This window comes from Corvus brachyrhynchos, unplaced genomic scaffold, assembly GCF_000691975.1.
Source record: "Corvus brachyrhynchos isolate BGI_N302 unplaced genomic scaffold, ASM69197v1 scaffold218, whole genome shotgun sequence".
NCBI lineage: Eukaryota > Metazoa > Chordata > Aves > Passeriformes > Corvidae > Corvus > Corvus brachyrhynchos.
The window spans coordinates 135,079-162,766 of NW_008239321.1; the positions used below are offsets into that span (position 1 = coordinate 135,079).

Sequence of the window (27,688 nt, forward strand, 5' to 3'; positions counted from 1 at the left end):
CAATGTAGCGAAGCCTCAAAGCAACGGCCGGGCAGGGCGGCCACGGCCCGGCTCCTAGCGGGGCAGGGAAAGCAGCTTTGGGATCCTGGGGCTTTCTAGCACAAGGAAAAGCAGCTGAAGAAAGCAGACTCCTCTGTGTCCGAATGCCAGAGACCCAACTGCCCACACACCCAGGTGAAACAAAAGGAGCAGCCAGGTCTTTTGGTTTTCTTAAGCGCCCAGGTATTTGTTCTCCTAGCAACATGTATGGGGGGGGGGAGAAATTCCTTTAACAGAAAAAAACCCCAAAAAACCCAGGAGAGCTCCTAAAACCCCAACACCCTTCAGAGATAACCAGATCTATAATGGAATAACTTCAGTGGAGTCCAAAGGGATTTAATGTAATCAACTTGAGTCAGTATCAAATATTGATAATTCCTAAAAATGAAATAATGAATAATGGCCTTGCATCACTGCTCGGTCCCAAGTTTTATGAGTTGGGTCTGGTTTGGTTTGGGGAGTTTAACCCATCAGACAAGGGGACACAGAGTGAATCACTCTGAACTTGGTCCCTGAATCACCCACCAACTGCAATGCAACTCATCCATGACATAACTCCCAGGTGCAAATTCCCTTAACAGCACCCGGGGATGGCACCTCTGCATCCCTTAATCCTGTCTCTTTTTCTTGAAGGACATGAGGATTAGTCACAAATTGTCTGGACAGCTCCACAGGAAGAGCCAGATGATGACGGACAGTACAGGCAACTCACATCAAACAGCTCTTAGGAAATTCCTGCTTCTCTGAAAACATTAACATATTGGTACTATAAAACTGCAGACTGATGAATGGAAGCCAGACCTCAGAGGAACAGATTTCAAGCCTGCTGTATGAAAGATCAAGGTGTTAAAGACTTTACTGAGTGCTTGCTCAGAGAGCTGAGACTCAAAGGCTGCACAAGAGTCAAGCAGGGGGATGTAAGGCACACAGTGACATTGGGCAAAGTCAACTTGAGAATTCGATGTCTGGGCCATCAATTCAAAGGGCACAAGTGTTTGACAGAGGTGAGCTGTTGTAAGGAAAACTAATAGCCCTGGGCTTTAACCCAGCTGCTAAAAAATTATGTGTTTAACAACATCTTGACTGTTTTAGAACAAATCCTGTCTCAGCACTTGTGCTATGGTACATACAAGGAAGCCTTTAGGGGAAGAACCTGTACATTCACCTCTATATTTTGCATGTAATTACACCTTTCCTTGGCCTCTGTTATTTACCACAGCCATGGGCAGCAGGCTTTGCCAGAGGGACTTTGGTGGGACCAGGACTGCTCATCTTTTGCTCTTCCATGCCTGCTCCAAAGCCCACTGAAATTAATGAGAACTTGGACAAGAATGATTTTATCTGTCTAACTCGTGGGTTCAAATTGCCAGATTAAGACTCACAACCTGGAATTCTTTCTGCAATTAGGCATATAAGGTCCTTCTATAACAAAAAATGAAGCACGGCTGATAATTTTCCATTAAAAGCAACTAGAAATTACAGTGGCACCCAGCACTGCTTCTCTCACAGCACACATACTTGAAGCTTTTCTTCCTATGACTAGAAACTGGGCAAGCTGAACTTTGCTCTGACCCCACTTTTATGTTATTATTTAGATAATTAATTTTGTGTGTTCCTTATTTTTGCTTTTAGACACCCATGCCTTTCTTCCTAGAGAAGGCATCATCCAAAGAATACTGGGTCTATGCACTATTTTCCCCTTGATTTATCTACTGGTAAAATCCTCAATCTGTTTTAAATGTAATGGCATAGCTAAAATCTTTTTGTTTAAATAACCTTCTCGTCCTTTTATCAGACACAATTTATTAGGAAAGCCCATCTGGCAAATCCTTTTGCTAGAGGAGCAAAACCTACTCTGTATTTGCAATACATTATTGCCAGGTGCAGAGTGATTTAAAAATAGCACTTCTGCCAACAGAGCAGAAACATAATAACCCATGAGCTGGGCTTAGTTGAGAATAAAATGTAAAATTACAATGAAATAAAAGCCCCTGCATATGGGATATGGTTTCAAACATAGCACTCTCCCAGGGTTTATTACTTAGACCACGAGTCCTGGCTCAACATGGTTATTGCTGGAGTATATTATTTATCACTTAGCATTTATTCACTTAACTTTCCTCACGGACGTCACGAGCATCAGACATGGAATGGTAACAGCCTTTCCAGTAAGCAAACACCAACATAGCACTGGGTTGTTGCAATGCCTTTTCACAATTAATTCTGAGCTGTTACTTTGTACTTGGAGTTAAATAATGAAATGCATTTGTTGTTTACAGAAGATCTCCAAATCTGCATGGCACACTTGCCCTCAGTTCTGCCATGGTATCAGGCCTGGCTGGAAGCTGCCACTCCACCCTGGAGCTGGCAGCACCTCCTTGTGTGTGCTGGGAACCTGCATGGGACACCTTGGCAGCCTTGCCATCCTTCTGTTTCCCCTTGCTGCTTGTGTGGCCATTCCAGCATGGGCAAAGGTCCCCAGGCTGAACCTGCTCCCAGAGGTGAAACTGCACCCTGCTTGTGCCACGCATCCTGTTCTCTCCCTGGAAGTACCCAGATGTCCCTGAAACAGATCCTTCCTTCCTTTTAATGCCTGGATTAATTTTTTCTGACTCCTATGGCAATATCATGGTGCTTTTGAAGTGCAATCATTTTTTCCCTCTTTAAGCTGAAGACCATTTTGTTTGATCTTGAATTTCAGAACCAATCACGAGTTTAATACCTGTCATCTGGCATTTCAGCATCAGCAGTAGTTGCTAGGTTTTGGATTTCAGCTCTTATAGCCAGGCCTCAGGAAAGATTTCTTGATGTAAAGATGCTACTATAAACATTTGTGTGGAGTCATTTTTTAAGGACTTTAAAAAAAATTTCCATTACATGGTATTTTCTGGACGATCCAGCTAAATACTTAAGAACTGTAAATATTGGGACTGTTCTGAGGTGCTAAAATATGATAATCCAGCCAGCCTTTATGTAAACTCACATACTAAATGAGTAAGGAAAAGGAAATGTTCATAATTTTGGCATATCCTGCACTGAACTCCTGTGCTGACAAAGTGCCCACACTCACTGGGGGGCTGAGGCAGCTGGATTATTTCAGCTACCATCATTTAGTGATGTGACAGAGGTTTTGTTTCTCTGAAAGCACCTGGACAGAGGTAAGGTGGACCTATCACAGAGCAGCTGTGCTAAAGGAGAAAAGCCAGCAATGGAAAAAGAAAACTGCAGCAGCTGCATGGAATCTGTTTAGAAGCAGCCTGAAAAGTTTATTCCATTTGTTCAGCTCTCTGTTGCTTTGTTATAAGCAGGAAATGAAACATTGTTAATTCTGAGAACTTGAATATGTTTGCACAGAACATTTTGCTCAGTAGCTCACATCCACGGTAAATGTTTCATTTCATGAATGATTCACTGGAGGCCCTCACTTCTCAGCATAGCTCAGCTTTGTTCTTTTCTATATTTCAGACAAATATATCTGTCTATATAGCTGGTGATACATATTCATCGATGGTAAAGTCACAAGGAAATGACTTCACAAAATGTACAACTACTCTTACCTGGCTGGTACATTCTCTGTACAGAAATACAAAATTCTGTATTTGATGCCATATGTACATCCAGATTTGGAAACACGTGGCTCCTTACAAACAGGCAAACCTGTTAGCTGGGATCTAGAATCAACCTTTCTCCATTTGAAACCTCACATTTAAACTTCTTAAAACTTAAAGGATTAGGCCCATGCTTGTAAAAAAACCCTATATTTAAGATGTGGCTACTTCACGATGGAGTTTGTAGATGGTCATGAAGTTAAAGGGAGGTCACCTGCTTTGGGATACCTGAATTGCTGCAGTTCCACCTCCTCCAGCCTTCTACAAGGGCAGACATCAGCTCACCCCCACAAAAGACAGAACTGGACTCTGTAAGTGTTTGTAACAGCTCACAAAACTGTCTTCTGATTCACTATTGACTTGGTGATTTTCAGTCCTCCTGTGCACACTGCCAGATAAGCCCTTCATCCTTAAGGGAATCCCAATCACTTGGATGATTCTGTTAAGAGATCCCTCAGTATTACTGGCAGAGGCTCCCTTAAAGTGTCCTGCCATGAAGCAACAGCTCTCCTTAAGCCTCCAGCTAACTGGATGCTTCACTTTTCAATTTTAGTTAATATTTAGAAGGAGAGAAAAGCAAATACGCACAAAGTTGAATTCAATCATTTTCCCTTCAGCCAGGACATTTTCATGGAACACATTTCCTCTCTCAGCACCGGTGAGAATGATCTGTTCAATTCAAATGGAATATTATATATACAAGGATGGTTTATACATTTTGTCTTTTTATGTTGGAATCACTATTATGTAAATGAAAATGCAATCTATTTATATGATTCGTGTCAGGACAACTGAAAAACTTCTTTTTACATCATAGGTGGCAGAACGCAGTGGCTTTGTCCCTCTACCATCAGGCTTATAAGCACCAGCACTGAGCAAGCAGTGGAAGTAGTGTGCGAAGGGTTTAAATTATTTAAGCCACTCTCTAGTATGAAATATTACAGCTAAATAATGACATTTGGTGTTAAATCTGAAGTATATTTTTAATTGAAGAGGAATGTGCTTTCATCAGGATGTAAAGAAAATTAAAGCTCATTTCTAGAAGCTGCCAAACACACTGACCCTGATAAAGAACTTGCTTTATTTTCAGCCTGTGAAAGAGCCACTGAAATGGAGAGATTACTGACATGCCTGAAGTTAAAATTGTTCTCATTGGTCTTTCTGGATGGGAGTCAGGACATTTATCCTGTGGGATCTAATTGTTAAATCCTGAGGATTGCACTTCACTTTTAATCTTTAAACTTAGTATCAGTTCAGATTATATGATCTAAAAGCAGCCAAATTGTTGTTATTAGTGCAACTAAAATACCTCTCAAAAGCTTACACTAACCAGGTTTAGCTATCTCTGCAGGTGCTATTTGGGAAACACAAACTCTTTATCATTTGCATAGAATTACTGTTCTGATTGAAAACAGACGGAAATCACATTTACGAACATTAAAAAATTTTTATAGTCTCTAAATCATGTAAGAGGCCTCATCAGAAATGGGAATTTGGCTTCATGTTCATCATATGGTAGCATAAAACCCCCATAGTTTGTAAACTTTGGAAGATCCACTGTTTTCAACTATTATTAATTCACTATCAATTACAGCATGTGCACAGTTAAATGCTAAACATGTTCTTACTGCTCTGTATGAATTTTGAAACAGAGTTTGATAGTCAACAGAAAAATCATCCATCAGTACAGAAAAAAACAACAGATGCTGGGCTATTTTTGTTGTTTAAACCCCTATAATATTCCATTTTGCTTGGAATCAGGTCTTTGGATTTGTCCTTGAAATAGCAACACAAAGACTCTGAAATGCTTTTCTCCTTTAAGATGAGCCTGGTTTTCTGTATCAGGAGATTAATAATAGGGAAATTATGCTTAATAGTTGGATATTAAAAATGAGCAGGAAAGTTGCAAAACTGGACGTTACCTTTGTGTTTACAATTTCTGAAGTGCAGAGACTGGGATGAAAAATCTCACAGGATTTCTTTAAAGTACAGTCAAATGCTGACCCATTCCATTAGCAGCTCATTCCTAAATGGAGCCAGAATCCGTGGAGTTCAGATAAGATGACGGGACCAATAAGCTGTTTCAGGAGTATTATATAATTTTTGGTACTAAACAGATGGGTTTCATTATCTAAGGAAAGTAATAAAATTACTTTTCATTCTGCTGTAGACTCAGTTTTGGTTTATGACCCGTACATAACATTCAAAGTAGGATCTATATAAATGGAAGATAACAAGTACTTGACTTTTTTAGCCTGAAACTCATGTCTCCTATAGTATAGAAATATATTCCTTGGCAAGTCTTCACTTTCTATCCTAAAAATGATTATGTAGTCTCATTTTAGATAGTTAAACAGCTGCCATACTCACTGCCAGCTATGAATATAGACTTGGCTCCAGAGGCAAATCATATCTCCAAAATTAAATGCGAGCATAGGTCTGATCATTCCTCTCTAGCTGTTTGTTGTGAACCATCATTTTTCAACTCTGAGATTAAAACATTGAGACCTCATCCTCATTTGCATGGTGGCTGCTGATTTCAAACAGTGAATTGCATTGACCTAGAAGAAACATGCTCTTCAAAGATGTGCTCCATCAAATATACATGGGAGTAATTTCCAAGGGAATTTTTGGAGAGTGACTGTGCCTGCTGCCATTGATGCTTTTTGGCAGATCTGCTGCACTCTGCAGTGTGCTTCAGTCCCTCTTGGTCTTGTGTCATTGTTCCCCTCAAGCAATTGTGCATCAGCCCTGTTGTCACTGCAGCACATCTGTCCTTTGCTGGGCTTGGGCACTTTGCAGGACCTACTGTTCAGGGTGGGATGCAAGTAAGAGATGTTTAAAACTGCTCAGATCTGAAAACTCTTCACTGAGCTTCATAATGCAAAGAAAAGGCCTTTTCTAGTTTGGAATAATTCAGCTGAATATCAAAGGTCTGGTACAGGATGTGTTCTGATAAGGATAGGAAAGCATTTCAAAGAATCATCTGCAAAAGAAAGTGTCAGGCAATCTAGACAGAGAGGCTGCTGTCTGCTTCTCCTCTGACCAAACACTTTTGAAATATTACTGACCAGCAAGATTTTATACAAAAATAAAACAGCTTTGATTCCTATCAAGTCTCTTCTAAAGCCTCTTACCTTCCCTTCCTCACCAGTTCACAGCTAAGTTGCCTCTTACCTCTGATTCCTTGTAATAGCGCTCGGGAATCTCATCACTGGCAATATCAATAAAGCAGACTTCTCGCTCCAGATCTTTAGCTTCTTTGTCAAAAATCTGCAAGAGTTAAAGAAATTCAAAGCTGTTACAGAACAACACCCTCACAAAATCCACCTGGAATAACTGTTAAAAGCAGTTTCAATGACTTGTGCAACAGAATGTATTTTAGGCTTGTGCCTGAACAGCTTTGTGTAAGATACTTGAGTTTTTGCAGGAACATGGTCACATTCTCTACCCTACTGCACACATTGCGTTCAGCACTTCCTGCTTCCACTGCTGTTCTTTCTTGGATTTTTTGAAATGGAGACCTTGATTACAAACAGTAAAGTCAACAATTTGGATTGGTTTTACTGTATTCTCCAATCTTTGTACTAGAATCTGTCACTGTGAAAAAAACCCAACTCTCTGGACTCGGGGTGTTTTTACCCTTTTCCCTCTAAGGACTACAGCAACATACAGGTGTTTGCTGGGAACACTCAGTCTAAGCTGTTCTTACATTGAGAATCAAAATTTTGGTTGAACTGCCTCAGCAGAAGCTGCAAGCTTCCCCCATCTATCCGTGCACACATATTTCAATTCTTTAGGACCTCGTTTGGAACAGCAAGTCTCCTGTTCTATGCAAGGCAAACGATGGGGATATTTTGGAAATCCAGGTCATTTGCAGCTGAAGCACAGTATCCTTCTGTGCCTGTGTCCATAATTTAATTATTTAGGCATCTCAGTGACCCATGTGACTTACACTGCGTCTGCAATACATTTCCCTCATGATTCTGAGACTTAGAAACAGCACCAAGTTAAAAGTCTACCATGAATTAGTGCCATGAAATTCGGGGAAGTTGTGCATCCACTGTCAGGATCAGTAGCAAGCTCACAATGTGCTTTTTCCTTTGGGGCACAATGTTCTATAGCTGAAATTTCCAGGAAGCAAAAATATTTTTGTTTTCTTTCTTTCTTTCTTTCTTTTTTTAAATAAATGCAGTGAATGCTCTGTTGATTTAATTTAATTCTAGAGGAACAGTTAAAAATACAAAATGCCAGCAGCTCTTTAGTAACAGAAATGCTACTTCATTACTTTTGAAAGCATTGGGGTGGCCCATTTAAAGCATTCAAAAAGAGCAATGGACTCCAGTGAACACAGGAACCAGCTGGTAGGAAGAACATGGCTCAGGAAATCATCCTTCAAATACAGGAAAAGCTGAAGTTTGACTACAATTTTAACTTGTCTTGGTAGTGAATAGGCAACACTGGAGGCTCACTGAGCTGGATGTAACATGTTCACATCACACATCTGACACTGCAGAAGAACTGAGAAAGAGAAACTCCATCCTGGTTTTATTTGTATTATTATCCTTCTCCAGTCGTTGTTTTGCAAAAAAATTATGTTGATTATTTGAACAAATTGGTGCTGGGCAGCCCTTCCCCTGTAGTGCTCCTTCTCTGAATTGGGTACGTTGATGTAAATCACTTCTGTGTTTATATATATAATATAGGTCACCTTTTATAAGCTTCCTCACTTGCTTTTTGCCTAAACAAGTTCAGAAATACAGGGCAGCCCCTGATGAAATCAGTTGAACTATTTCTGGAACAAGATGTATTTCACCATAATCTCTATAAAATAATGGAAATTGCTCTTAAATGGACCTTACCAGGTCAGCTGAGGCTCTGAATCTGTCCATGGTTTAGGTACAAGCCCCATAAATTCAAGCACATGCAAATCTCTGCCCATTTGCAAGGACCTAAATGGACATTATTACCTAGTATCTTATCCAAAGAAATGTGCCGTGGTCTGTCCCAGGCTTGATCCGCATATTTCACCTCATATGAAAATAGTTCTAAATTCCTTTTCTCTCTTTAAAATGCTGTGATGGAAGTGGGGATGACAGATGCCTTTGCCAATCTGTCAAAACCAGGAGGAATTTTTCAACCATTTCAACAATGCCTTATTTGCTGCCGAGGCTGCCTCTGACCATTTCCTCTATTCCAGAAGTTTGCTGTATGGTATTCTCACTTCCCTTTGCCAGCAGAACTTGTTGTCTAACCATTTATGCTTCTCCCTTTCTCAGATTGTCCTCACAAGATTTGCAGCTAGAGATTTAATCTTCTCATTCTATCAGCAGTTGAAAATAAGAAGTCATTAGAGAACAAGACTGATTTCTTTCTTAGCTCTAATTCTCTTGTTGCCTCTCCTAGCCACAGAATCTTGGATTGCCTGAAACCCTGTAGGGAGGATGGGTTTATTGTGGTTGGGATCAAAAAGACTAGAGAAACTTGAAAGTTTTAAAGGAAAAGATTAAAGGCCACAAAAAGAAGCATAAGGCTCCCAATCTGTGCAACTGTATTTGCAAATGTGCAGAAACTGAACGGTGAGAACAATCTGTATCCTTAAGAAGATGATGTAGAAAGACTATTAAATATTATATTGGAAAGAACTGGACAGGCTTTACATTTGGAAACCAAGTAATTAATTGAGATTAAAATACACAATCAAATGGAAAACAAAGAGCAACATTCAGACTGAAGTGGCCTTTTTGCTGTGGGCTTTGGTTTTACTTTTGGGAGGTTAACATGACAGCTTTTTTACAACAAACATTTATTACTTCCTCTTCCTAAGAGGGATGAAAACTCAGCATGATTTAGACTACATCACCCACAGAATGACAGAAAATGGGAGAAAAGTTTCAACTGGGTCTTCTTTATGACCGTCAATGGTTTGTTCTGGTGAAAATTAAAAAAGCCAAAAAACCAAACAAAACCCCCAAAACAACCAACCCCCCCCAAACCAACCAACCAATCAACCAACCAACCAACCAAAAGAAAAGCACACAACTCCCCTCCCCCCCAGGCAGGTGATTCCAGAACCTCAAGAAAGACAGCTCATACAGGGTGCTGCAGAAATCTAAGTCCTGGTGAGCTTCAATTTCATTCCCTTGTTTCCCTCCTGCCCTACAAGGACATGTCCTGGCACATCCTTTGCTAGTGACTTCCCTTTTCCTGGTAGCTACAGGAATAGAACAGAAAGTCAGGTTAGGAGATGACGGGAAATTTAATATCCTCTTTTCTATAAGCGTTTTTTTCTATTTTTTTCCATTTTCTTTTATTTTCAGGCTAAGTTGTTGGCTTCAATTTTATTCAAATGTCATTTATCTAAAATTTAACTTTTATGGCCAATCCCCAGAGCTAACCTGGACTGGATATAAACAGTATAAAGCCAGCTTCTGCTGAATGCATTGATTCCATCCACACTGGCAAACTCCTCACTCATCTGCACTACCAGGATGCCGAGGGTCACATCTGTGCCTCTGGCTTGGCTTTATTTCATAATACATTATTCTCTCTTGTGATGTTTTTTTCCGTCTTCGAGAGCAAAGGAGCCATCCAAGGGATTACCAGCTGGAAGGTGTTTGGCTCTGTCATTATTACAAAATGTTTTTTTTTTCCTAGCCTAAACATGAGGAGTTTGTGATCAGAAGGCTGTAAAGAGACAGCTAATTCATGGTAGGGTTGTAATTGTGGTAAATATTGCAAGAATAATCCTTTTCTTCCATTAAAAAAAGGCACAAAATAGGCACTCTCCACCTTGAAATTCTCATCTCTGCAGACTGCCACGGCCAGAACCACTGGCTACTGCCCAGTGTGTTGCCACACACCTTGAGCAGGTTGTGTCACCTGCTCCACTGCAGCTCTTATTTTTCTGAAGGAAAACTCTGACTCAGAATTCGATCCATAGAGTTTATTCAGTGTGTAACTTTTCAGTAAGTCATGCTCCAACCTCAGCTACTTCCAAATTCCCTTAATTTCCTTTTGAGATTTATTTGGGCAGAGATTACAGGAATTGACCAATTTAAAACCTGTTCACTGGATAAAAATATTTATGTGGACACACATAATTGGGAGCAATTTTTCTGTGGAAAAAGATTGAATCTCTCTTTGAGAACAGGGAATTTGGCTCCCTGAACTGGCTGGGAATATCCCTGTGTGCCACAGAGTTGGAGAGGCAGTTACATATTTATCTGCAGCCTTGCTCCCTGCTCCTTTTGATCTCCATGTCACGACTTCCCTATTATTCCATCTCTTATAAAATATCTCATTAAGATTTGTACTTTCTGGACAGAGAAATGGATTTTTATGTAATTATGTCAAAGAAGTTATGCTTCCAAGACTGTAATAGACTATAATATTTATTGGGATTAGGTTTTTAAGTCACATCTACTTCAAGTGCCAGATTTACTGACTAACTTCAGTAGTTCATTTAGAAAAATCAAAAAGTAGAGGCACAACCATATCACTTGTTCACACTCTGTCAGTGTGGGCCTTGTCATATGTTCTGCGATAGCCATATGTTCTTGGGACATATGATCTGCAGTTCAACAAAGAGAGCTCTTCACTCAGGAGGAATTTCAGCCTAACCTTTCCACTTGTTTACCTTTATCTTTTGAGAATTCTTAGAGGGGGAAAAGCTTCATAAAATCATGAATTTTTTATTGCAAATTGTGGGATGCTCAATATCATCACACAGGAAAAGTCCAGGTGCAAATAAAATCACCCTAAAAGTGTCCCTTGCTTTGACTTTGCCGTGTTTTGAATGATGCCCAGCAATCCTTTTGATGGTTTCCAGAATGAGATCCTGCGGTGCAGTGAGGCTAAACCAGGGCACAGCTGAATCCTTTTCAGCTGGAATCAGTGTTTCAAGGCAGTTGCCTTAAATAGTGAATTTACATTTAATTTCCATGTGCTATATTCAATTTTGTTACAACCTAGTTCCACATTACTAAGATAGGAGACAAAAATAGAGAAAAAAACCACTCTAAACTCAACCAAACTAGAAATGGATTTTCTTGTTAGCTGCCATACCTAAAATTTATTTTACTTTAGTTTCATAATCAAGATCTAGCCACTGAGTTTTCCAGAGAAAAATGTTATGCTACAAAGAGCAAGGCACTGGAAGCTTTACATACAGTGAATTTTCATTATTGACAACCTCTGAACTATTTGACAAGCTGTACTTGTTTTGCTTTCCCCAGTCACCATCAGATGGCAAAAAATCACTGCCCAAATATCAGCAGCAATTAATTCTGTGACTAAAAAACAAAACAAAACAAACCAACAGAAGTCAGTCAAACATAATGGTCCTTGTGCAACAAATAGGAAAATTGAATGTATCTGTGATTCAGTGATTTACTTGAGCAGTGTCTGTCCCCACTCTGCCTTTCCTGTACCTTCAGCTGCTTTGCAGACATTTTCCCCCGTATCAGAGTGTGACACGCAGGGACAGCACGGCGCTGCTGTGTGTGACATGGCTGGGCATTGATTACAGCAGCCACTGGAGCCATACGGTGGATCCTCTGAAATCAACAGTTGATTGTAATGCACAGTTGGTGTATTCCCCACTAAAAGGAAAAAAACCCAAAGTGTGTGTCTGTAATGTACACTGAAATAGTAAGAAGAAGAGATCAGAGAGAAATGAGAGCAGGATGACAGTTTGACTAAATTAGCCCTTTGTGACACAAATACTGACCACTCAATGGACCGTTGAAAGAAAATACCTGTGCAAATACAAAAAGAGCTTAAGGAAGTCTTCTCATGGAAAGCACACACCCCTTTTATTGACACACAAGAAGTAACTCACACCCTTCTGCCCAGATTTCTACCATTTCATTCAGTAGATAACCGTAAGAATTCTCTTGGATGTACCTTATGTGTTTAATATTCAGAATACAGACTTTGCATATCTATATTCAAATTCCTAAAGTACTAATTTTCCTTATGGGAGAAGTGTGCGATTGCTGTGTTCTTTTACACTTGTCTGTGCTCACCGAGGTTGTTGGCTGTAGGCACCTGCACTTCCCCCTGCCCAGCACTGCCCACTGTGACCCTGACCAATGGAAGCAGCTCAGGATGCAAAGGGAAGCAACATTTTCATGTACTCTACAAATGCCACCTCCTGTGTCATTTACATCTCACAAAACATTCTAATTTTTAGAAATTCCATTTCATAATTTAAAATAGAAGTAAAATCAAAATAAAATTTCTCTTTAAGAAGCTGACTTTTTAAAAAAGACCTGCAAGAGGAAACACTGACTGGACTGACTCACTGGTCCAGTTTCTGACAGCATTAATGAAACTGTAAAGCTGCAAGGTAGCAGGGACAATATTTGATGTACTAACATGTTCATCCAATACTGGCTCTGTTTTTCTAAGGACAGAGTTGCCATGGAACATCTACATGGGATACATCAAAATCAGCTGAGCACTGAAATCACAGCTGAATGGATTTATGGTTCTGCACTACTAAGCAAGGTTACCTAAATAAGGGCATTTATTGTCCGTTGTTCTTTCTGTCAGTGTTTGTGCAAATCAACTGCAAACTTTAACAGATTGGAACAAGAGTGCTTCAACACATTTAAAATAGGTTAAAATGATAATGAAGTCTAAGACATAGAAAAATCAGGTTCCAGAGCAGATACTGTCTTTCATTAGTATCACTAGTATCTTCTATCATGCCAAATGGGAAGAAAAATCAGTAGGAACTTTGCATCAAGATGTATTGCAATAATTCGGTAGAATTATATGAGACAATGCAACATGTTACATGAAATAATTCTAATAACATACCAGCCTACCAAATGACAGGAACCCAAGACCATTTATATTGCTTTCTTCCATGGAATTAGTTTTAATATCCTTATATCTAAGTATGTTTCACAATCAATATCTACTTTATCAGACAGTATGGAAATGAAGAATAGATCAGAGTGCAAAGATTTCAGAAAACCTGTATGATCTAAAAAAAATTATTGAGAAATTGCTGGATTAAAATCAGACTTGTATTATTGCCCTCATTACTGTAACATTAACATTCATTCAGTCTATTTTGCATTACAACTGCAAAATTTACGAAGTATTTTTTGGTTTAATTATTTCTTCATCAGACAAGGCTGATAGTTGCAATGAAGGAAAATAAAGTGTATGTATAGAAATCTATAGGAATGGATGCTATGCTTCCTGTTGTTTTCTAAGCAGACAAACAGTGACATTTAATCTAAACTCATCTGACACAAAGGAGAAATACACTTTGCCAGTTCTTAAGGGAAATTTAAGCCTGCCCACTGACTAATGGAAATGAGGTTGACTCCTAGTTCCAAGGTGTCTGGACTAACAGAAGCCTTTTCATGTTTATGAACCTTCAGCATTTCAGTGCTGTTCCAGTCATGTCTGTGGTCCCATGTCAAGGTCACGGGAGCACAAAAACGTAGATCTTCCATTGGTTTATTGTGTTCACACCAGTGAACAGCATAGCTCTCAGAATTACAAGATCAGGGAAATTAGGACTGGAGTGCAACCCTCTAATTCAGCTGCTCTTTCTCCTCCTCAGTTCAAGTAAGGGTCAGTGAAATCTCTTAATCTAGGTAAACACTGGCTTAGTCTGTGACTCAGGTGCTGCAATAGAAAGGTAATATGATATTACCCCACTGGCACTCTGGTAAAAATGACATTGGAAGAGCTGGATTCAAGCAGAATAGAGTTTCTTTGATTTACATCACCGGAGTATCCCACTTCTGTGCCATCTTAAATTCCCTGGTTGGATACTGTTCAGGGCTTGATTCACAGTATTTTAGCCACAAGCTGACACACTGAAAGAATTCACTCTGCTTAAATAGCTTCAGTTCTTCCTCTGTCAGACAGCAGCCCAGATAATATCTGCTCACTGCTGACATTATAATGCACCAGAAAATTAGTCTGCACCCTCCCAAAACCTAAGGTGTGGGCTTGTTCTGAATTAAAGTGCTGCCAAAAAGCAGGAGTGAACATTAAAAAGTGCATTAATTACACAATGTTCATCTAGCTGGTAATGTAATAAACTTCTTTTTAACTCACTCACTGATCTGGCTTAGAGTAGCAGTGACTGTGAGTGGTTGATATCCGGTAGCTAATAGATGATCTCTGTCATGTTCCCAGTGGGAAGATGCATGCCAAAAGCATTATTCCAAATTCCACCTGGTTCTTGTACATGTAATTATTCTGCCATAAGTAGCACAAAAGCTGTCAGCCTCATGAACAGGCAGGCCCAGCGGGCTGAGGGAAATGTACCTCCCACCTGGAAAAGAGAACATCTTCCTCTTACCAAGGCTGCTGGAGGGACACCCCAGGACACTGGAAGACTGTGCTCAGAACGCTTAAAATCTGCTTTACTGCCTTTTCCTTCTCAAGAATAAGTTCAAACACCCCTTCATTGGGTCTCTGTATTACAGATCAAAGTTCCAGACAGTTAAACCTTATTTCATGCCTACAAGAAACTTCCTCCCATAAGTCTGCAGCCAATGCATACCAAAATGAAAGAGGGAGAAACATATTAGTATATGAACCCAAAGGTTCAAGCTTTACGTGCCGGGCTTTATTGAAAGTTATTCTTTTTTTTTTTGCAAGGTGTTTGACTCTGCTTTGCTCTCTGTCTGGACAGCAAAGTCTGACTGACCTCCTGCCTTCTGCTCCTGAGCCTCTCTGAGCAGCAGCTGCTGGCAATTCACTCCTGCCCTTCCTCTAGGGAGGATTTTACATAGTTAGTTGTCCCTCTCATCTCTAAGCTCTAACTCTGAAAACTTTTTAACTTCAGGTAAGTGACTGCCAAAAGCATCACCTAAGTGCACAGCCATTGTTCCTGAAGCTGTTTACTAAGATCTCTCAACTCTGACCATTGTTCAGTTTCCCGTTTGTTCTTCCTGACACCTCCTTGGAATTCAACCCCCTTTATTCAGAGATAATAATGTAAAACACATAAAGTGGAATACAATTACACCAAAAAAAAAAGAGTCATCTTTTCTTTACTTTCCATATATGTTTATCAGGACTAAATTCACATATGTAAATTATGTTGTGTTTAGAGAAGGAACAAATAGAATAGGAGAGGCAGAAAGGAAGGTGTGTACACAGATCTTTCATCTCCTGGTGCTTCAGAGGTAACTCCTCTGCAGCTGCTCAAGACCAGAACACCCAGGGAGGGGCACAGGCACAAGTCTGATGGGGCCTTTTTCCCAAACTGAGAGACCTAGAGGCCCCAGACAGACTGTGGTTAACAAAGAGGATTAAATCAAATTTTGCACAAGGTGTCATACTTACACTGTCATTGCTTCCTTTGTTGTCCTCATATTTTGTCTCTATATGAATGGAGAATTTTGGCAAAAATGAACACTGCAACAAAAGAAAAGTATGTTTAACACAAAAAATACGCCTTGCTTCATCAGCTGACATATTCAGTACATCCCTTTTGGTATCAGCTTTCTTATTTTTTTCATATTACTTCAAGAAAAAGAGTAAATGTTCACAGAATGTAAACCTGAAAGGTTTGATGATTCTGGAGGGATGCAGAGATTCTATCTAAAAGCTGAAAACAAAATGAAGGTATAAATAAATCAGTATAAGCACTCTGGAATAATGAGATGCAATGGTTTTCATGCTCAGTATGCCCAGGAGTATGAATGTCCTGAATGTCTTGTTAGAAATTCAATTCAATAAGATCTTGAGAGCAACTCAATATCCCTCATCATAGACCAGTCTATCCCTCATATAAAATAACCCAATGACACTTCACCAGATGCAGGTCCTGACCAAACAGACAGCAATGCTTTCATGTGTGAGGGCTTTTCTTAATTTTCAGTGAGAAATGAATTTTAGCACAATTTCCTATTAGTGAAATTAAGATGGATTATGAGCCCCTGTGAAAATTCCTTTATACTAAATCCAAACAAATCTTTAGATAATAATGCCAAAGCAAAAAAAAAAAAAAAAAAAACAAAATTTTTCTTTTAAACTAAAAATATTAGCTATCAGAAGTACTGTTAGAAAGGCAGGGCACATTAAAATCTTTCATGTGTGAGGGCTTTTCTTAATTTTCAGTGAGAAATGAATTTTAGCACAATTTCCTATTAGTGAAATTAAGATGGATTATGAGCCCCTGTGAAAATTCCTTTATACTAAATCCAAACAAATCTTTAGATAATAATGCCAAAAAAAAAAAAAAAAAAAAAAGCACCAATATTTTTCTGTTAAAGATTAATATTCTGTATTTACATGGGAATAAACTTATTTTTCTGAGCATTGCTTAGCTTAGTTGGCTTATGAAGACTAGAATTTGTAATAGTACACAACATAATTCCAACAGAATAAATATTTCAAGTATATTTTATTTATCATTTCACAGTTCTTCTTTCAAAGCAAGTTTTCAGACAGGCAGATAGAGCAGCTGTCTAACCAGCTCTAAAGGACACTAGTTCAGCATCTTTCCTATTAGTCACCAAGCCTTTCCTTGCATTAACTGCCAGTTCCTTGTGTGATGCATCACTAATCCCCTATGGCAAATTACTCCTTCATGGGCTGTACATACAGGATATACAATGAGGATGTTTGGATGCCTCACTGTTCACACTGCTGTTGGTCCAAGTTCAGGCTTGAAAACATTTGGAGAGTTTTTCAAAGGGAGGGGCTGGTGAGTAAGGGAAGAAGGGATTTAAGAGGCCAGGTGTAGTGCAACAATTGAAATGAGAAGGCAACTCATTGGAGACTGCAGCAAATACATTCCTCGTTCAATGGATATCACCCAACAGGTCATTGTTCAGTTTTCTTCTGGTCACAGGATATCCAGTACTCAATAAGCTCATCTAGAATCAATCCTTGTCGAAAAAACAAGTGAGAGAGTTTCCTCAAAATAAGGTTCTGGTGCCATGGAAGGCAAAACCCCCTTCATACTGTTGATCTGAAGCACAGCTGAAGTTTCAGAGGAAATTATGAGTAAAGCCAAATGCCAGATTTCCCTTTTACCTTGGTATTAAAGAAATGCCTGCTATTTTCAATCACTGTCTAGAGGTTGTCAGCAATGAGTCAGGTCATGACACCGAAATGTCACTGTTCCATGTATTGAACGTGAGGCTGCATTGGGCTGCTTGTAGCAGCTCAGCAAGCCACTGCTTGAATCTAGTTGTTGATTCTTGTGATCCAGAATCTAAACTCTAATTAAAACAAGAGACCCTTTAACCTTGTATTTCAAAAAAGAAGCATTAAGAAAAGACCAAGGATCCTTAGAATAGCATAGAGGAATGGTAAGTGCCATTTACCTCAAGCCACCTCATTAGAGAGCCGCTTTCTGTAAAGCCACCCACAGTCAGCCTCCCTGTGTGTTTAGTATGAAGGAGAGAACTGTAACAACCTAATTTGAGATTATAAATGGTAACATGGGTTTACCCCAAGTGAAAATTCAAATTCACCAGAAAGTCCTCCACCGCAAAAATCTCTCTCAGAAACTCAACTGACTGGCAACCACTGCTCCAGCAGCTGTGGGGGGTCTCTCTGCCTTACAGGAACACTTAGCAGGGTCCAAATTTTCGAACATTTCACAGAATGTGTCTCATGATTCATCAGCTGCACTCTGACTAATTGGCAGAGGGCTCTGGCAGAACCAGAAAACTGTTTATGCATCATTCAAAAGACTATTATTCATCATGCAAAAAGTTGGGTGTTTTTCCCCTCAAATGGCCACATATTTACTTAACTGGGGATTAAAATTGTTATGTAACAGTCAGAATCAAACTGGGGAGTGAATAGTAGGTAATAAACCTTTTAGTTGATTTTTCTTTTCTTCTGAGCACCACTCCCTTTCTGCTCTGCCTCCTCTGGGGCCTGTGTTCTTCCATCACTGACCTGGAGGCGATCGATCCCAAGCACACACAGGAATGCACAGGGCACTGTTTCTGGCTCTCCATTTCACTACCTCTACAGCTTGCAAGGTTCCTCTTGGGAATAAAACAGTGGCAAATTTAATCTTTAACTTGAAATTAAACTTAAGTTCTACAGAATAATACAAAATCTTCAGTCACAGTGTCTTCAATGATAAGGTTTCTTTGTGTAAAGCTCTCAAAGGAGGCATCTTAGGTATTGTCACCTCCAGATTTTTTAGGCATCTTATAAACTCCTTTAAAAATTGTTATACCCCAGCACACCTGTAACACTCAAAAACAAGTAAAGGGAACATTCCAGGTTTTTTGTTTATTTTCCTAAACTTTCTATATTTGGAACCTCAATTTTGGAAGAACCAGGAGAGGTTTAAGGCTCAAGAGAGCACCCAGTGCAATAACAGGAGTCTGTAACAGTAATTACCAGCCGTGAGCAGGAGTATTTCCATGTTCGAATGAAAGGAATGAAAGCAGCATATGGAAAGTACAGCCTGCAGTTGCATTTGCAATTCCCTTCATATAACCTCTTGAAAAACGAAAGGCCTATTTTTAGCATGATGATTGATTAGTGTTGCCATAGCAATAAGCAACACTTACAAGAACAGGGTAGAACCGAAGTGTGCCAAAACACTTGCCAAAGTCTTAAAGAGACAGTCAAACACGCGGTGTGTGACAATCGTTTAATGGACACAACTGTCAAATTAACCTTTGCACAGTAATTACACCTGAGGTGGCTGTGGGAATTACTGGAGTTTTCAGCAAATATGTTTGTCTGAGAGAGGTTTCTTCACCCTCTGGAACCTGCTTTGTGCGAGTGATGCCAGTTCATCAATACTGTTGCAGTTGGTTTCATTTTGCATGTGGTTTCTGCCTGCAGAATGTTCAAAGACCTGCTAGAGACTTCAGCCTTGCTCTTCACCTCTCCTGCTCCTTGTGAATATTAATCCACAATCCTTGGCACTTGTTTCTGTACAGTAAAAATTAATCCCACTTTTTTTTTTTTTTTTTTTAAGCAGCAGAAGCATATTCCCCTAAATCTTAACATAGAAGCCCAGCAAGACAGACATTTCATGTAAATGTTCCCTCTCATCTTCCACCACTTTTCAGACTGATGACTTTTTTTCATATGGTCACACATGCATTATTTTGACAACACAGGTGGAACCAGATTCTTCAGACAGCAAATTCCATGGAGCCTACAGACAAAGAACACCATGACTACTACAATGAGGGGAGAGTGTTCAAGCAAATGAAATCTTTTCCGTAGGGTAAATTCCAGATATCACATCCTTTAAATTCAAAATTTTTGGGCACTATTTTGGTACTCAGGGGGTAACAACAAAATTTCTTTATTGAAGATCAAGAACCTGGGAAAGAGAAACGGAGTCCCAACTTTGCTGTAACAAACAAAGGGGATGTGGGACTATGGGGTGATGGAAGGTGGAATATTCAATGTTTTTTGGAAAATGGCTACCATGTTACTGCCTCCCCTCAGACTCCTCCAGACAGGTCTGCATGTGAGCTCCTAGAGCTGCTGTGTGATCAGGTCACCCATGGCACAAACCAGCATCAATCAGGGTGACAAGGTTGGAAGAGAATAGACGGAAAGGGCTGGGCAGGGTCATGGCAGTATTTGGAAGATGTGACTCAGTGAGAGGGAGGAAAATTTGGAAAGCAAGATAAGCACAGGAAGGTGGCAAACAGCAAAACAAAAGTGCTGTTGAGTGGAAAGGAAAAGAACAATGCAAAACCAGGGCTTGAAAATAAACAAGGGAGCAAAACTCTCATAAACAAGCCAAGAAAGAAAACCACTGTTTGTATTGTGTACAATAACTTGAAGATGGAACGATGACTAACAAGTTGCCTCCAACCACTATAAAACTCTTATCTCTGGCTTTGCCTTCCCTTAGGATCTCTTTCTTTGATACATGGGAACAGTAACCTGCTTATTGAGGAAGAAGGGAAGTGAAAAGCAGCGTGCACAAGTGGAAATGACAGTCCCATCCATCAGAGAGGGGGCTGGATTTCTTTGGAATAAGCCAGTGCTGGAAAAAGGGAATTCTCTCAAGCAGTTTGAGTTACTAATTTCAATGGGATCAAGCTATTAAATGAGAATACAGGTTTGCAGCTCTCTAAAAAGATACATTATTTGCTTCTTATAAATTCTACAGAGGTCCTTCCTTTTGCTAGAACCCCTAAGGGAAAAAAAATCTGTGTTCTCCTAGGACAATGGCAGCAGTTAGCCTGTTTTTTGAGTCGGGGGGTAAGATGGGAGGATGCTGATAGTAACTTGGCATTAGGCTCTAATCCTGCGGTACAGATTCTGCTGCATTTTTGATGAAGACTCTTCATATCCTCAAACTGCAGAAAAGTTTCTGCACTGAAGAGTGAGGGGTTACATCCAAATTTCAAGGGCTGGTAATCAGATAAAGAGAACACAGGAAAATCTCTACAGCAATGTTCATCTGAAACAACTGTTTTCCTTCTCAAGTCATCTCATTATAAAAATAACAATACAAAAACATTTCTTCCAGATAATTTACTTCATGGATAAACCGGCAGCTAAGTGAAGCACAAAACATGCCTGTTCTCAAAAGTAATCAGAAACCAGCAGGTCAGCAATGGACCATTTAGCAACTCTCACTCTAGGGCCTTGACACATACCAGATGACATAATTTTATTTTCCTCAGTCATTTGCTGTAGAAGAATAAATGTCATTGTGATAAATCATCAAAGGAATTGTTGTCTCCTGCTTTCTGTTCCATAACTGTTTTCCATAAATATTCTGAATTTATATTGTATTCATAAGTTAATTTGAGACACTGGCATGTTGAAGGAATGCTCCTCCTCCTTTGCACAGAGCAAACAATGCCATTTTAATGTTTGTTTTGTTTATATAATTGTGAAACTAACATTTGTCCATAAATTAGGCGCAAAAAATTTATCCAGCTGTTTTCAAATTTCAGCCCCAGAACTGAAATATTGCTAACAACACCAAAGTTGTTCAGGTCAGGTGGCAAATCTATTTGAACTGATCCCTGGTAAACACTTGAACTGTACCTTCAAATTCAGAAGAGTTTGCTTAAATTCTCTTTGTATTTTTCCTAAACCCTTTGTTCTCCAACTTGAGGGCTAAACTTTGTGTAGCTCATTTTCAGTGTACTTCGATCACATGAAGATTTTGTACCACGGTTTAGTCACCAAACATTCGTGATCTGAGTATTTGTTTGCTTGAGGCTCCTCTCTTTTTTTGTCCAGAATCTCCACTGTCACTTGAGCCGGTCGAATGGATATTTGCTCTGTGCTGTTTATTTTCTAACAGTATCCCAATGCAGGTAAAGAAACCTAGTTCTATGCAATTATTTTTTCGTTTGGTTTGCAATAGACACAAGTTTGCTTTCTAGTTAATTATTTCTAATCTGGCTGGGCAACCTCAGAAAGAAAAATAACAAAGCCTCCTGAAAGTTCAGTTGTTCTTGCCACCGTGAATAGCATAAATATTTTCCACTAAAGATACATACTTGCAAAGGCTGTGGTAAGCTGGCACACAGGGGTTGTTGAGAGCTGCAAGGCATCTTTTCTCCGTCCTCCAAGTGAAAAAGGCCCCAGCCCTTGTCCAGCAAAGGAATTCTTTCCAAAGCCAGCAGCTAGCAGCACCCATTCCCCAGGAGCAGGTGTAGCTGGGCAGGAGGCACTTGACCACACCAAGTCCTGGAATTGCTTATGAAGTGGAATCCATTGGAGTTACCCCTGTGGGGCTCCCTTTCTGCTCCATCCTAAATAGAGTACCCCAGATGTATGATCTTAACATCGACCTAATCACAATATTAAATGGATTTATATATAAACCTCAAACAAATATTTTAGCAAGACATCTTGTCAGGTTTCTAATGACAAGATCAAAACCAAAGCAGCTCCTGTCTAACTTGAAGAGACTTTCTCACATATGGTTCTGAAGTAACACCCCAGCCACTATAACTTCAAACTTTACAGGAATATCTTAATCTCTAAACAGTACCCCCAAATCTGGATTACTTCCTTTGGTTTCAGCTTTGAAAGTATTTTTTCGACTTTCTCCTCCCTCTCAATGCCAGCAGGAAGCTTTCAAGGATTAGCTCCAGCTCTGACACAGCACTTCTAGGGGCAGCACCCGTGTCATCTTCCTGATAGGAAGTCTTTTGTACAGCAGCTTTAACAAGGTACATTCGCAAATGCTCTCCTGACATGACACTATGGCACATATCCCACCCCACAAAAGCATCTCTTGTGCAATAGTTCTGTTAAACTCATTATCTCGAGTGTGTCAGTTGCTTTACATGCTGTTAATAATGTTGCCAATACCCAGTAGCAGATGTGCTGTTTGCTGTCAAATTTAGGGGGTTGCTGCGTAACAAATACCATTGCTTAAAGCAGATGCCATCATAACTGGATCCAGATTACAGAGGACTAACATCATGACAGTATAATTTCCATTCCTGTTTTCATGCATCCAATCACTCTTGGCTTTTTACACAACCATTGCACAGAACAACATTCTGAAAATTATTTTTCAATGCCTGATGAGCCTTTTTTCTTAGGTGTCCTAATTTCAGATCCTTAAGAAGTCATGTTTATGAATTCCATAATATTCACAGGAGAACCAGATTGATGAAATTATTCCATACTGCATTTCTGAATGTCAGAGTATGGGCTTGAATGCAATTTCTCAACAGCCTTCATATTTTACAACTGAAAAACCTTAAGACTATCAGTAAGGTTCAGTCTGCTGTTCACATCCTCTTCCAAATCACTAACACACACTGAAATAACATGCTGAGCCTTTAAGGTCCTTCTCTTTATTTAGAGTGGAGCTTACAAGGTTAATAAGGTGTGAACATACCACAGACCAGTATGTACTTGACTCGATAAGATTATGCTTTATTTATCCAGTTATTGGCCTGCCTTTAGAATCAGTTTCCCTCGAAATGAGGCTCAATTTGAATCTTACCATGTCCCACAGACCCTTCAGAGTGAATTTATGATCTTTAAGAAAAGGATTTCCAAGCTATCTTATATATTTATATATTCTTTCTTTCAGAATTCTCTAATGAATATAGAAGATCAAATTTAGAGAAGTATTCCAGACAAGGATAGCAATTATTCCCAGTGGTATATTAAACATTTTTGTTCTAGATTCAATAGTTTGAGGCAAAGGCACTATCTCTGTTTTCCATGAAGATAAATTCACAGCCTATCAGCTCCATTAATGCATATTTTAGATTTTTGTCTGAAGTACAGTTTCCCTGATCTCCTCCCAGTATTTCTAGTTCTGTTTCCTTGCACCATGGTGAGTAACTAGTCCCCAGCTCCCCTAGGCAGTTACTCTGTCACTCAGTGATTGCTTTGCCTACCTTCTACATTTCTGGACTGATTTAATTTTTCTTTACATGTCTCTTCAATGCTGCAATCATTTCTGCTGATGCTCTTGAACGTTTCTGTAGCTGTACCTTCCTCCGATCTGCACCAGGTGTTGTTTCACAGACCAGACAGAGATCACCCCCTGATTCAGATGCTCTGAGTACAGCACTGCTGTTTGGTTTTAATAATGTGTCGCATTTCAAATTTAGATACATATTTCTGTCTGCCACCACCCTTTGCATCATCCCCACTTGTCTCTTTCAGTTAAAGAAAAAAAAATCACATGAAAAGATTGAAATTTACTTTCAGTTAAAGAAAAAATTTACCATGGGGAGATATCAGTGCAACACAGCAAATGTCAACTTCCCAGCCTAAAACTAAATGTGGTATCAAAGGTAAATCTTAATTAATGTGAACTGTGACAGATCCTACTGAAAGTGTCTTCTGGCAAAACCAGCTAAGAATCTCTCCCTCATCACTACTGTCCATTTTGGTACATTTGGGTTTTCTCTGACAATCAAATGAATATTCTAAGTACCTGTAGCACATATTGAAAAGCACAGTTTGTTGCTTTGGGTTTTCAAACCTGGTCATCACAGTTTCAACTCTTGGTCTCCAGTTTTCAAATATGAGACTTTAAATCCCTTAATTTTTTTCTTTTTATCACACTGAAATATCTTTTTTTTCTTTTTATGCTTTATGAGTTTTTAAAAAATCTACACAAATATTTTGAGCACTGCAGAATTAAGAGAAACATCGGGATTATGTTTTATCTGCAGTCAGAAGTTCAAACTAAATCAAAGCAGGAGTTTCTGAAAGGTCCCTTCACCTGGAACCTCCTCACCATCCCCTCCTCACCTTCCAAGACTGAAGACTGAAGACTTATTGCGTATTATTGAGGCCAGCACATTTAAAACAATTTTTCTCATGATTTATGTGCTATATTTTGCCTTAGCTCTGCAAGAGGGAATAGCTGATTTTTCTGGGCACCATGCCCAGATTATGTTTAATTTTGTCTACAGATTGTACAGTTTCCCAGATACTATACCAGAGATGAGCATTTTATAAGTTAATAAAACAATAAATAAAATAAAATCTGTTCTCATGTCTCCAGGTAATAACTGGAACCTTAAAAGCCTCACCCTGTTTTATAGAACCTTCTCTTTCTTACAGTCAGTAAGTAAAAACATATCAAATTATTTTGAAGCGATAAAAAAGAATTTATAGGATCCCTTTAGAATTATGTCAAATTTCCCTTTAAATTGCTTAAACAAATAACTAAAATAAAGTTTCACTATTGAATGTATTATGAATTAGTTATATTAAGAAGGAATCAGATTGGATTCCACTACTATAGTTTACATAATTTTTCTATTTTAGAATAAAAAGAGGAAGAAAAACTTACTGTGTATTCTGATTTCCAATTGTCCATTTGTAAAAAAACGAAATAAGAGGGAAAAGAAAAAAAAAAGAAATGTGAAATAAAACAATGATGCGAGATCCTTACAGTAAACACACATTAATAATAAAAATTATTGTGTCAGATAGGCTGCTGATTTCTATTTGAATAAAGTCTATGGGACAATAAAGGACACAAGTCAGACAGAATCCAAGCACCTGATGTTTTCTTTGCCAGCAAGAAACTTCATAGATATAGCACTCCAGTTTTTACCTATCCTTAGTCTATAATCTTCAGTTCCTGATACCAGTACATATAAGGTGAAAAAATATATGCAGTTCAACAGAAGATGTTAAAGAGACTTGGTGCTTGTAGTTCAACGTATAACTTGGAGCTTCTGAAGATAAACTAAACTACCCCCACACCACAAAGCAGCAATAATTTCTGCTACATTCCTTACCTGTGATTGTATAAGGATAATAATTCCAGGCCTTCTCTGTAACGTAAAATATTTTGGGAACAACTGCTCTAGCCCAGCTAGGCAGTTTGCTGAAAGTTAAAAGAAAATATAAAATTAGAATATATTATGACTTATGTGTATTGTAGAAATAAAGATACTTCCAGATGTGCTCATCATTTGTGAGGTGTTTGGGGGACACAGCAACACCCAGACTTCTCAAGAGTATTTTCATTTTCTGCCTCAGCTGTGCTGCCCTCGCAGAGGGAGCAGATCAGTGCCAGTGCAACAACCTCTGAGTGGGCTGAGCTGAGGCTGCTCATTTTGAGAATTCATGGCCCCAAACCATTGGCCAGGGCTGAACTCAACAGGTGAGTCCAAAAAAGGTGTAACTGTGGCACCTTGTCCTCAGCCACAGGGAGGCACTCTCTAACAAGAGGTCAGGAGGAAATGTGGGCTTTGAGTCCACTTCGATCCCGAATCCATTACTTCTTACAGACTCTTTTTTCTTCCTCCATATTCTCTGCCAGCACTGAAGCCCTCATGCTCAGCTCACCTGGCACTCAGCTGTTCCCACATTACCAATACCAACTCCTGAGTAGGAAGCTTTTGTATTAAAATTAACAGATCACTCAAAACACCTCGTGAGGCTGGTAGGCAGCATTAGTCCCATTTTGCTGATGGGAAAAGTAAATAACAAAAGTGAAGAGAATTAATGGAACTGATGTTACAGCTCAGAGCTCATTCTGTCAAGAGAACTCACCAATGCAGTGGTACAACAGCAGCAGAATCAGAAAACAAAGACATGGATACACCATATGGAAGGACCATTAAAGGGTAATTGAATAATACTATGGAAGAGTGGGAGCATTTTTTTACCATGGCTCTTGGGTTTCATTTCCAGCAGTCTGGTCACAGAGGGTACCAAAAACTGATGAACAAACAAATATTTAAAAAGGCAAGTTCACTATAATTCATCTTTCAACCCTCTCTTAATGACTTCAGTTAGAAGCACTGAGGCTGCCAGGAACAAAGATGCAGGACTAGTCATTCCAAGGACAGCAGGCCTTGGATGCCACAAATATCCCTGTACATGGGGGACACAGTTCAGATGGTGTTGGTCTGGCAAAGCATTGAGCAGATCACCCAGGCCAAGATTGAATCTGTACTGAAGTGCAGGAGATGCTTCCAAACCTCTATTTCCCGAGTGTAAATGTTTGAAATAGTACTGTTTAGATAACTGTGTGCAGAAAGTAAATTAACTTTCCATATTAGCAAATTTCTGAAGAAAATACATTTTGGATCATTAAGGCTTATTTAACCATTATCTAGCTACATATAAATATTTTATTTGTCCAGAGGCAAAATGCAGATGTTAGTACATTATCTACAGATTGAAAGCCAAGTGCATTGACTTTTGCTCTTTGATGACATTGCTCAAAACCAGATTCTTTTCTTTACATAAACCTTTCTTGTGTACAGACTTTTAAGCAGCATTTTACATCCTGCATAATAGACTTCCCTGTATCAGATCTGTTTATTTTGTCAGTCTCTGTCAGTGTTTTTATGACTGCCTCCCTTACCCCTGCTAAACTTTACTCTGGTGCCTAAATTATAAATACCAGAGGATGCAGACTTTCAGCTTCTGAAAACATTGCTCCAGCAGGAGAGAAGAGGCAGTGAATAATTCTAAATATGACTAAGGTTACACTGACACTAGAAAACATACGCTCATTTTGTACTTTTTTTGGTTATTGTTGTTTTTAGCATATTTGCCTGTCTGCCTATCTTCACCAGTACAGCACATCCTGAAAAAAATAACTTCATGAGCAAAATACAGATTATACTCAG

At 39.2% G+C, this 27,688-nt stretch overlaps 1 protein-coding gene across 4 annotated transcripts in view; it reads right to left on the reverse strand.

The window, feature by feature from the left end:
* The window catches only part of PITPNC1 (phosphatidylinositol transfer protein, cytoplasmic 1), a 79,083-nt gene that overhangs the window by 12,149 nt on the left and 39,246 nt on the right, over positions 1-27,688 (reverse strand). For 3 of the 4 annotated variants that reach the window (XM_017740754.1, XM_008638658.2, XM_017740755.1), the window contains exons 3-6: positions 25,841-25,929; positions 25,387-25,394; positions 15,978-16,049; positions 6,825-6,920 (exon numbers count right to left, since the gene is read on the reverse strand). In XM_017740754.1, the coding sequence (XP_017596243.1) occupies positions 6,825-6,920; positions 15,978-16,049; positions 25,387-25,394; positions 25,841-25,929 (265 nt within the window). The remainder of the gene's footprint in view (positions 1-6,824; positions 6,921-15,977; positions 16,050-25,386; positions 25,395-25,840; positions 25,930-27,688) is intronic. The other variant, XM_017740756.1, reaches the window with a different exon arrangement.